Below are 12123 nucleotides of genomic sequence, written 5' to 3'. Positions count from 1 at the left end.
TGTTGACATTAGTAACTCTATTCATCAGATATTAGTGTTGATGCTGCCAAAGGAAAAATATATGATTGTGTTCAAATATATATATATGAATATATACTTACGAATGTTTGAGTTGGTTTTGAGGTCTTACGTATAGCTGATCAATCTACACATATATATTAAGTTAGCAAATTAATTGAAAGTTAAAATGTTGAGTTTTATAATTCTTTTTTCCCTTTTTATTTTTTTTAGGTGGTGACCATTTTATATATGGTAAGTTTGACCCACAGGGAGTTAAAAGAAATTGCCATCACTGTGGGAGACATAGTCCATATTTCTGGAAGAGAATCTTCTCTTATAACTGCCTGAGAAAAACTATCAAAATGCAGTGCCTATGGGTGCCTAAGGGCAGATGGGTAAAGCCTTTTAATCGGCTGGTTTTTTGGACACCGTTAGGCATCCAGCATGGTCCTTCATATCCCCAACAGTGCTCCTGCTCTAAGGCAGTCTTAGGACAGCTTCGGGTCATCTGGCCAATCAGTCAGGTAGCACTGAGTGCCCGCTGTGTCAGTGTGTCATTTTAGTGACAGAAGAAACCCAGGAACAACAGTCAATACAGTTCTTATCCAAAGAGCATAGTTAACGCCATCTCCAACCATTTTTAGGTCTCTGTCATAGGCCAAACGTGACCAAGAGCCCCACTTTTCATTATATCTTTCCTTCATCTCTAGTAAAGCTTTTAAGCAGAGTTCTTTTAGAATATATTCTCTACATGCTAATATAGTCGGCGAAGGTACAAAACTGTCTCTGTGTTGTGATTCCTTTTAGCATTTGGTCAGTATTTTTTCTTTGTACATTATACTTACTGTTACTTATTAATAAGGTCCACAAATCCCTGAACGAAATGGTAAGGGGCATTGTTAAGTGGGAAAATAGCCAAGTAGTGTACCAAAGTCATGGGCGACTGTAAATACCCTTTCATGAAAAGATGTTTGTTTTAAAAAAATTTGTACTCAACAGTGATACCCCCATTTTCATTCATGAAATGTATTAGCTAAGGGACACGCCCTGAAAACAGGTACTCAGTTTCTACTGTTACCCTTACTGGTATTTGTCTCTCTCTTAGTTTATGTTTAAGCCAAAGATTTCCTCAGAGGTAGCCCAGCAGGGGCAATTGCTTTTGTACATCTTCTATTTTAAATAGAAATAAATATGTTCTAAGCTCATGAAAAAAAAATCTCCTGATTGATTTGCCTAAGTGGTGAGTTTAGCACCTGAGTTTCTGTTGTTTACACAGTGATATTTAGTAGAGACTTGAGGTACTCGCTATTGATTACTTTTTTAAAAAAATTAATTTAGTTTTTATGGTTCTGAGGGGGGAATTCAGGCCTTGTACGTGTCAGGCACAAGCTTGGCTGATGAATTCCACTCCTCACGTTTACATTTTGGAATTCCTCAAGCGTGCCTACTTCTTTTCAGGAAGCTTCATTTTAGGGTATACTTTAGTTTATCTGTGTTCCTGCAGTCAGACATTTGGTGAAAGTGTTATGTCTTAAGTGTATCCTGTTAACTCACTTTAAAGATGAGATCTGTATTACAGGGAAAATGTTTGTTCATTTTTGTTTCTTTATAGACAACTGGGAGTGTTTTTAATTCCACTTTTTAATGAGTGCACGGAGAACTGGGAGTCACTGAAACTTTTATGTATATGGAGCGCTATACTTTTTCTTATTCAGCCCCCATTATTCTCACCTTGGAAAATGCTTTTGTCAACTATATGGTAATATACTAGAAATTTGAGGTTTTTCCCATTTAAACCCCCAAAGAGAGGATAGAAACCATCAGCTCTTCTTAATTTGCATTATAAATGCCACTGGAGTGAATTTTAAAGGTTGTGACCCTGGCTCAGTCAGAGTCAGTTCCCCACCCATCTCCCATTCTTATCTTGCCTCTGCCAAGAATCTGTTTAAGCATCTTTCCCCCTGATTAATCACGCCACATGAAATATTAATTCCAGTCACACACTGGAAATCATTCTATGCTTTCTATATCCCTGTACTCTTTGCATGTATAAAAGTAATCTTTTTACTCTCTTGGGACAGCTCTCTTTTAACAATATTGAGGTCAACATAGTTTTATTGCTTCTTAGGTCGACATTGTCTAGAAGAAAAAGAAGAAAAGAACTTGGGCTTAGGAAACAGTCAAACTTTGGTTTCAGTCTGGGTTTTCTGTTTAGCGAATATTCAACCCAACAATTAATTCAATCTCCTGGGTGCCAGTTTTCTCGTCTATGAGACCTAGTCTGTGTGAGCTTATATATAGTAAGGGACACGAGCAATCCTAGCCTAAGTAGTGAGAGATGAAGACATGGGACTCCAGGGAGTCACAGTATGGGTCCCCATTCCTTCTCTGAGGTAGATTTGTACAGATGCCCTGAACTCATAGAGACCCGCCTGAACCTTGGGTTAAGAATAAGGTTTCATTGTCGTGGCGAAGAAGTCAAATAACTATTGGCCAAGAACCTCCTGTTTGCCTAGCGCTGTGACTGAGTCAGAAAATCTTTGCAGTGTTTTAAATAGTGCAGAGATGCAGCTGTAACAGAGAATCTCAGGGAGAGTCCCCTCTTATTGGAGAATGGCATTTTAAAACGTTACATAATACTCCTTGGATCTATTCAACTGTGATTGGGGACATGTGAATTATTATTGTAACCGTATACATAGTTGCATACTGTCCTTTATCAAGGTTGCTTAAGCGTTCTGTCAGTAGTCACTTGTCTTTGAGTTTGTTGTTTTCTAGATTACCGAGTGAATTTGAGATCATAGACAATTGCACTTAACGTATAAAGGTCTTGTTTGTAACTTGAGAGTTAATGCTTGTATTAGTTTCCTGGGAGTGTGTGTGGGATTTCACATTTTACATGTATGTTCACTGCTCTGGTTTCTGTCATGCCATCCACCGCCACCACTTTCCCAAGAGCTAAATACACGTGTTGATTCATGCTCTAGAAATAGCTTTTTATTTCTGTCACCCTGACGCTGAGGTTCATGTTTGTATATTTTTTTTTTTTGACAAATTCTAAATTAGACATCGTAGTGATGAAATTAATGAGAACTCAGGAGGGGAAGAGAAACTCAAAACTTTGGAATAATTCTGATTAAATTCTGAATTAAATTCTGAATAATTCTGATTGTCTGAGGTAATGGTGCAGTGTGGGGGACCAGTTAAAGAAGCAGTAGGTAAAATTCTGTAATGGTCCCCCTGCTGTGAGAATAGCACAATTGTGCAACATTTGTAATTTAATCGTTAAGAGTGTCAGCTTCCGATGCTTTTCCAGTGCTACCTGCAATATTCTCTGTGTAGTACAAATCAGATGAGTGGAGTCTAGGGCCAGGGCAGAAAGGAAAGAGAGAATAAGTCTGGTGAAAGCAGAGAGTAGGCCTATCAGTCCCAAGTCTCCGAGTTCCGTTCCCAGCACCAAAGACAAGCAGCCCCAAACAGTGAGCCATGCAAAGTCATGGATGCTAATCAATTTATCTGTTTGCAGTCGTTCACCTCCAAAGGGCCCTTCTAGCCTTAAACTCCACTTTCTTAGATGAGGTTGCATGTAGAGTAGCCGGAATGCTGGCCAGCCTACTCTAGGCAAAGTGAATGTGGCACACCCCGTAGCCTCCACGGTATAGCGTCTTTCCAGTGATGGGGAAATGTCACGTGTTTAGTTTGAACTCTACAAACAGCCTCTCCTTAAAACTTTTCCCTTGAGACTCAAATTATTTACCTACAGAATGTGAGTGAAGTCCAAGGTACCTTGTCACTCTGAAATGACATCTTTGGTCAGTCACCACCTTCAGCTGACTGATAGGCAAAGCCCTTAACTTCAGCAAGGTACATTTAAGCACTACACGTTTCTCCCGGCAATTATCAGGCCCTGCTATCGGAGCACCGAGATGGTTTAGGACATTTTCCGAGAAGACAAGTGAGTGACGGTCACTGTTCATTGCCAAGTCTCTGGTCTAAGGAAACCCACATGCAGGATGCAATTCATTTCCCTCGTTACTTCTTGAACTTGCCTTCTCACTGTGAAACTAGTGTATGTAGAAGCTTCTGTGTTACCCATTTCCCCCTTAACAGTAATTGACATCCCGGTGCGTCAGTTTTGGCGCTATGATTTTATGTTTCTTCTTCTTTTTTTCATTAAGATTTGAATATTGTGTTTAAGTCACGTTCTTAGCTTTAGTTCTCTCCTTCCCTCTGTAATTACTACCCTGAAGAGCCCTCCCGCTTCCTTCCTCACCCCACCAGTATATTTAAGGATAGAAATGGTATTTCAGAGAAAAGTGATATTCAGGTCAAAGTTCCTCTTCACGATTTGTGAGTGACTTACTCCCTTCTTACTGAATTTAATTTATGGTGATATCTGTGTACCAAAGAGAAGCAAAGAAATCCAGGAAGAGCTGGCTCACGACATCTTTAAATTGTCCGCAGTCAGCCAGCTGGACCAGTTCTGAATTCCCCCTCACTGTTGGGAATCCCGAGGGTCCTGTTTGCAGGCTGTGGCTTAGAGCCTTCCCTTTTCCCTTTAAGATGGTAAAAGACCAAACTGCCTGCTGGGGTTTGACTGAGGCTCAAGTAGACTGTCACCTGTAAAGAGAAGAAAAAGGTGCTCGGCATAAAGTAAACACCCAGGCGTTAGACAGCAGAGGGCAAGTCAGCCTTGCTAGAAATGGCTGATGTGCTTTGAATGTTACTAAATATAAATGTCCTGGTTGGCTCTCACATCCCGTGGGCAAGTCGGGTGGTTCACATCCATCCTACTTCATCACGGAAGTTAACTACTCAGAAGGCTAATAGTTTGTGCACACCCGAGTTATTCCAAAACGGACTTAATTCTTGCCTGTTTCAGTCAGTTAATTAATTAGAATAACTACCTTTCAATGCTACTGTTAAGTTGCCCATTTTAATGTTTACTCAGATTAGTTTCCTTTTTACTCTATATAGATCACTCCCCCTCCCCATTAAACTCGCCGCAGCGTTTAAGTACGCATGCTTTCTCCCTCCTTCTGTTTGGTTTTTCATGGATGTGTGATATTTACATATATACCTGTCACTGAGTGCACACACAGTGCCCACAGACCAGAAGAGGGCATCAGATTCTCCTGAACTAGAGTTACAAATAGTGAACTGGCTTGGCTGTGAATTAAACCCAGGTCTTCTGGAATGAGAGCTAGTGGTCTTTACTGCTGAGTCATCGCCAGTCTCTGTACATTAGTAAAGGCTTACAGACTCCAGTTCATCTGTAATTACTATGCAGTGTTATATAAATTACTATACAGTGTCATAGAAAGAACTCAGACATCCGTGGATTTTTAGAATCATCAGGGCTTCCTGGGACCTGTCTCCCCCATTCCTTAGCAGAGATCAAGATATGGCTGCTCTCAAAGAAGCAGTATTTTTTTATTCTTCCAAAGTAGTGTATATAAAGTATTCGAATATTATTTAAACCACTAAAGGATTCACTCTTTTACTTTAAAAAAAAAAAATCTCATCGTTAGATCTTGGGATACGGTTGGGTGAGCCGAGCAAGGTAAGTCGTTTTTTACAAGAATTTGTTTAACACTCGTCAAACATTCTGGGTTTTATTCTGGCAAACGCCGTAAGACAGAACTTTCACAGAACATTTGAGAATGTGATCCAGAGCTTAGCAAAAATGAACGTAATCACCGAAAATGTAGAGCAGATACCTCAGCCAGAATAGTCTGAAAAAAAAAAAAGTCACTTGCCCTAGCTTTCTGTTTTGATTGATGTTGACTAATCTAGTGATAAATCCTGAGTGGCAGCTGCTTCCCAGAGTCTGTGCTTGGGGCTGAGGAGGTGGGATGGGGTGTAAGGCACCCCTTGCTCTCTTCCAGTCCTTTATGTACACTTTCATAGCCGCTTGCTGTCATGGTTTTATTAGGCTAGAAGTGCTGGAGCGATTACGGAGTGTTTGTTCTAAATCATAGTCTAGTATTTTTGCCTTACAGCTACTTGCTTAGTTTCCGAAACAAGAGAAATTTTGATGCAACCTAAATGATGCCTTTTACTCACACACTTAAGTAATAATCCACATGACCAGGCATGGTGGCAAACACTGGATAATTTTAATCTCAGCACTTGGGTGGCTGAGGCGAGAGGATCTTGATTTGGACCCAGCCTAGGCTGTACAGCAAGGGCCTATCACAGAGGAACAAAAACCCATCACCACCAACAAAAGGACCTAAAGATCAAAATCGAATCAGTCAGTAACCAATGAATCCACTCGCCCTATTTCAGAGGTTTAGCCGTAGAGGGTAAGCACCGACTACGAGTCTGTGCTTACTCTCCCTATTTTATACTTAATTAAGAATACCAAGGGATACACTTGATGAATGTGAGGTGATTATGTAGCTCCATCCAGCCATCTTGTGTCTGTCAGAGGGTTTGTCTAGTTCCCTAGAAATGTTGGGTTTAAATTATAAGGTTGTGTTTAAGGAAGGCGGTACAAGTAAATTCTTGGTTTTGTTATTCAACTGAAATTTAAGTCAGTTCATGCAGTTAGTGTTTCCTTCTTTACTATTCAGTGCTTATAATACAAGAACACATTAACCCACTGCCAGGTTCCGTAAGTTGAGTGTGACATGAGATCTTTGAAATTCTGATTGATTATGTGTGAAAGGTATGGATGATTTGTAATACCACATTTCTGTATCTCGCCAAATGTGAAGACGGTTGGTTGGCTTATAGTTTCCACAGACGTGGGTAATAGCATCTTAAGTTTCAATTATCACCAGTTTGTTGAGTTTAAGTATTTGTTGACTGAATGGCTGGTATACTGATTCTCTCGTAGCTGTGATACACATCGCCAGTTACTTAAAAAAAATTGTCAGTCGGGAATTTCATAAATGAATGTTTTTTAAAAGGTTTATTTATCTTTATATGTACGAATATTTTGTCTGCATCTATATACGTGCATCACCTGCATGAAGGGCCTCTACGGGCCACAGGAACCAGAAGATTTCTTGGAGCTGGAGTTACAGCTACTGTGTGTTAGGAGTGCTGGGACTTGAACCCCAGTCTTCTGGAAGAGCAGGCGTTGTTCTTAAATCACTGAGCCATCTCTTTAGCTCATGAATATGTTTTGATCAGTGCCCCTACTCCCTCCCCTCCAAGCTCCTCCTAAGCCCACACCACTGGGCTTTCCTCTAAATTTCATGGACTCTAAAAAGCTCACTGAGTCCATCTGCTTAGGGCTGCATGTCTGTGAGCGCCACAGGGCTGACCACTGGGGAGTGAGCATCTTACTAGGAGGTGCATCTGAAGAAAAGTGACTCCCCCTCTCACAGCACCCACCACATCCATCACATTTCTCAGTATCTTTGCCAGGAGTTCCTCATAAAGGCTTTCAGCTCTTCCCAGCAATTGGGGATTATCACTGGCTTGATTTTGGGGGGGTCTTGTGAATGGCTGCTCCGAGTCTGCGTGAAACAGCTCTGTCATAATTAGAAACCACAGTTTCACAAGTACCCTCCACTGTCCCTTGGCTCTTACAGTCTTACCACCTCATCTTCTGAGATGATGTGTGGCCTTAGAGGAAGAGCTGTGACAAACGTATCTCTCTTCCTCTGCACTTCGGCCAGTTGTGAGTCAGTGTTAATCACCATCTGGATGCATCTTCTAAGCGTCTCTGAAGAGGACCAAGAGCTTCCCTGATCTATGGGTCTAAAAAGAAGCATTTTAGGGGGCAATTTAATACTGTGCCCAGTTAGCAGAATAGAAGAAGTCACTTTACCTTAGGGCCTATGACTTACTTAGCCATGGGTACTTGGAGTAGTTAACAGTACCAGGCATGAGTTCCATCTCCAGGAAAAGCCTTAAATCCAGCAAGCAGTTGGTTGTCTCCACAACACAACCACAACCATGGGTGCATCTTGCCAGCCTCGTCCTTACTCCAGCCAACATGGTTCATAACTGGGTAGGACTCTTGGTGACATCCCCACAAATAGCATCCTTAGCACCTTCAGGCACCATGAAAGTTAGGCAGTGGGGATGAGTGTGGTCAGCCCCAGCTTGATTTCTCAGTGTCTCATGACTCACCTATATGGTGTCTTATCAAGTTCAGGAGGGTAACCAAGAATGATGACAATGGCCTGCATTGTTTTGGGGAGTCCATGGGACCCAACTGACCAACAGATTGAACCCAGACCTGATGCAGGGCTTTTTGTTTGATAACCTGTTGTGCCTTGTATAGGGTAAATCCATTTAAACTCACTTTATATATGTATATGTTTTAGGAAGTCTCAACAATAGTAGGTTTCTATGTGGGTTTAAGCCCCTTCTCTACCTTGGGCTTCCACTTCCTACCCTGCATTTATTCCTGAACTATTGTTTTCACCTTGTTTGTACTCGACTTATCTCGCTTTAATTATAATTATTGGGATGCCATAATGCCACAAATATTTGGGAGAGGGAGTGATGATCCTTGGGGCTTAGTAAAAATGGTTTGGTTTGTGATAGTTTCCACCATAAGTAGATTGGCTTATTTTGTGTGTGTTTTTCCATTCCCTTGACTTTTAGACTTTTCCAGAGTCCCAGAAACATTCACATTAAGATACATTTTCACAACTGTATTTGTGGATCATAAAAGATAGTTTTTATGTCTTTGAAAATAGCTTAATGTAAATATGTTTGTGAATGTTCTCAACTGTCTTCCTCTCTTAAAACTTTACATGTAGTTGCTCAGGGGTCTTTCATTGACTCTTATTCTCAAAGTATCTTCGATGTGCTTGGCTGCTAAGAAACAAAACACTGTCTTTTGTACTTTGTTTCCATAATTATGGAAGTATATTGAATTAAGCTGAAGACTCTCCATGCTCTTTGATTTACATTAGTTTCGAGCTCCTAACTAGCCAGTTCTTCTAGGGTTTTATCCCCTTGCACCCAAAAAGTTAATGTTTATTGTCAGTAAATAAAATCATTTTGATTTTAATTTTTTTCTTTAACTTTCAGGACATACATGTTTAATAACCATGACAATTTTGCATGTGATGCTCTTACTCACTGGCTAGTTGACGTAGCCAACGAAGAGTTAAGAAGAAAGTATATACAACCACTGAGAATACTTCTAGTTTGTTAGAATGTCCAGGAAGAATGGATACAATAAATTTAATAGTGTTGTTGGTTCTGTATGCTGTCATCGTCTTGAAGGTGTGCTAGAAATGATAACAAAGCAAGAAGAAAGGAGGTTGTCTGGAATGGTCTTTTCAATGCATATAAGTCTCTTGAAAATATTTCAAAACTAGACAAATTCACAATGTTGTGTAGTATCTTTTCTAAAAAAAAGTGTGGGAAAGTGTAGAAAATTTTCAGGGGAGAGGGAAATCATGATTTCTTAGGCTAGATCTATCCTGTTATTCTAGCTTACAATAAAAAATAGGAAGCTAAAAATACTGATGAGATTGCAAAAGTAAAAGACCCCAAACGAAATTTCCTTCCTTGTAAACCGAATTGCTAGAGCTGGGACATTCTTATTTAACCCTTGACCTGAAGGCATTTTCCTTTCTACTCTGTATTGGCAAACTGTTATAAAGGAAGAGCATGCTAACAAACCAGTAGTAGGACAGGAAAAGAGCTCACTTGGTGCAGTGCTTGCCCCATGTGCCTAAATTCCTGGGCTCCTTCCTCAGCACACATTTATAATCCCCGCACTTGGAGGTAAAGGCAAGAAGATCAGAAATTAAAGGTCATTCTGGGTTACCTAGTGAGTTTCAGGCCAGCCTGGGATGCCTGAGACGCTATCTCAACAAACAAACAAACAAACAAACAAACAAACATCATAGATAGATGGATGGATTAGATAGATAGATAAAAATGAATAATGTTGAGCCTTTTGACTTAATTGATGGCAAACGAAGAGGATGTGTTGAAGACCACCTTTATTAATCTACCTTTAAACACACAGACTGGAATCAGGAATAAGTTCACTGCCTTTAAGAAGGAAAAGCTGCAGTTTGCTCTCAGGGAAAGCTTTTCTTGTTTTGTTTTCTCCAGTAAAAAAGCCTTAGGAAGGTGTCTTCACTGATCAGCCATTTGTATACTAGTGTCAGTGGTATCCTAACATCTCCATATGAACAGATTTTATGTACATGTTCATAGCCAAATTGTAAATCTTATTCTTTTGTAATATTAAGATAAGTCTATTTATATTTTATTTATATATCTGAACATTTTGGTTTTAAATGTATATCAAGAAGATATGTAATAAAATATTTAATTTCCTTTGAATAGAAATAAATAAATACTCACACTTATGTCTCCTGTAATATTTGAAGTTTCTTAAATGGGATTTTTTTTTTTTATTTCTAGATAAGATATTCCTTTTCATCTCCTTAAGTTGTAAGAATGTTGTCTTTTGACTATCTCCAGGTGAATTATTTTCAGTTTCTTTGAAATTGTACAGGCAGGTCATCTGTTATTTTCCTGGTATTGATTCACCAAAAGATAACCACGTTAACGCGTAGCCTTGAATGTAGGCTTTTCATTTTCAGTTGTATTTGAAGTATGGACTTAATCTACACGTAGTGAGACTAACTGATTATGAATCCATTGCTTTATCTTTTTTGTTGGTCTTGGTGTTGAAATACTTAAAAAAAAATCCACATGTAACGAATTTAACATTCAATTGGAGGAATTTCTGGTGAACCACAGTCACAGAATTAATTAATGGTAAGGACTCACGTCCACTTTTTGCCTGATACTTCCTAGAATGGCAGAAATAAGAGAGACTCAGTTATTTAGAAACTTCAGAGCATCCACATGCATGAGCTACCTTACTCTAGTGTCACCACTAGTTAAGATAATCACAATGTAATGTCTGTCCTCAAGTCATTTGTAGTTCAACAGCCAAGGACTATAGACTTAACAGAGAGTAAAAATACAGTATCTGTGCAGGGCAGAGTGAATACTTACGTTGTATTTTTGAAATGGTTGGGTGCTGAGAAGGAAGGGATTCAAGATGGGATGCTGAGAGGACAGATGAGATCATCATGGCCGGACTGTGGATGCTGGCCCAGTGTGACGGGCTTAGGAGCAGACCACAGTGCTTTAATGTGTTCACTGTAGGGGGTAAAGATTTTCAATTGCAGATTCTGCAGTTCCACCCGGTCAAGTTGAAAGTTAATGAGGATAGGTTTACAATCACAAATATTTCAGATACCGGGAAATACTGAACTTTGATAATAGACTCTTAGATCTTTTTGAGAAGATCTTGGTGTCAAAGTTATGATCCCCCTGCTTCAGCACCCTAGATACTGGGATTAAAGGCATTCAAAATTATGGTCTGGTTTCAGCCATATGTGAATATCCATGAACAAATAAAAATGGAACAGGATTGTGTGGATGCACTTCACACTCTTCTGAAACTCATTAACAATTTTATTGAGCGCTGTGAGTCTTTAAGGATGAATGAAAGCAGTGAAAAGCTGGATACCATCACGGTCCTGCTGAGCTCATGAATAATGCAGTCTTTGTCTTTAAGTTGCCTTAGGGACTACTATAGGTCACCACTGTGAGTGAACGGTGTATATAAAGTTGCTCATACTTCTATTAACTTTGTTACCTAATTTTTCCCCCTCAAGGATTTGTTGCTGTTATTGTAACGATTGATAGCATAATTCTAATCAAAACTCTTTGGTGGACCATTTTAAGTTCAAACAGAAGCTCTGACTTGCAAGGAAAGAAGAAGAGGGAGAATGTCCCAGAGTAAGAAGAGAGCAAGAGTCCACACCATCTTTTCAAGCTGTTTGGGTGTCTCCTGTGAATTAGATGACGGCTGCCCACATTGTGAGGTTGATCTTTATTTACACTCCTGATTCCAATGTTTGCATGGTCTAGAAAGATCCCAAGACTCACCCAGAGGTAGTGTTTTACTAGCCATCTGGGGAACCCTTTGTGAGTACAAGTTGGCATATGAAATTAATAATTATCACACCCACACCACACACATACACACACACACACACACACACACACACACACACACACACACACACACACACACACACAGAGTTAGGTGGGTGTGATCTGCCTTGAAAAGGTCAGTTAAAATGAGGACCTTACGATTCTTATTTC

The 12123-nt window shown here is 39.8% G+C and overlaps 1 protein-coding gene across 12 annotated transcripts in view; it reads left to right on the top strand.

Annotated features, from left to right (window-relative positions):
• Cd55 (CD55 molecule (Cromer blood group)) overlaps positions 1-11923 on the top strand; it is a 29340-nt gene extending 17417 nt beyond the window's left edge. For 4 of the 12 annotated variants that reach the window (XM_017598924.3, XM_006249723.5, XM_017598923.3 and 1 more), the window contains 2 exons: positions 232-252; positions 11631-11833. In XM_017598924.3, coding sequence (XP_017454413.1) covers positions 232-252; positions 11631-11758 — 149 coding nt within the window. In that variant the 3' untranslated portion in view covers positions 11759-11833. Of the gene's footprint in view, positions 1-231; positions 2841-9003; positions 10305-11630 lie in introns of those variants that run through there. The other 8 variants (XM_006249719.5, XM_008769498.4, XM_063272576.1 and 5 more) reach the window with 6 other exon arrangements.
• The last annotated feature ends 200 nt before the right edge of the window (positions 11924-12123 follow it).

This window comes from Rattus norvegicus, chromosome 13 (genome assembly GCF_036323735.1).
Source record: "Rattus norvegicus strain BN/NHsdMcwi chromosome 13, GRCr8, whole genome shotgun sequence".
Taxonomy (NCBI): domain Eukaryota; kingdom Metazoa; phylum Chordata; class Mammalia; order Rodentia; family Muridae; genus Rattus; species Rattus norvegicus.
The sequence above is the reverse complement of the archived record's forward strand: the minus strand, read 5'-3'. Positions and strand labels throughout refer to the sequence as shown.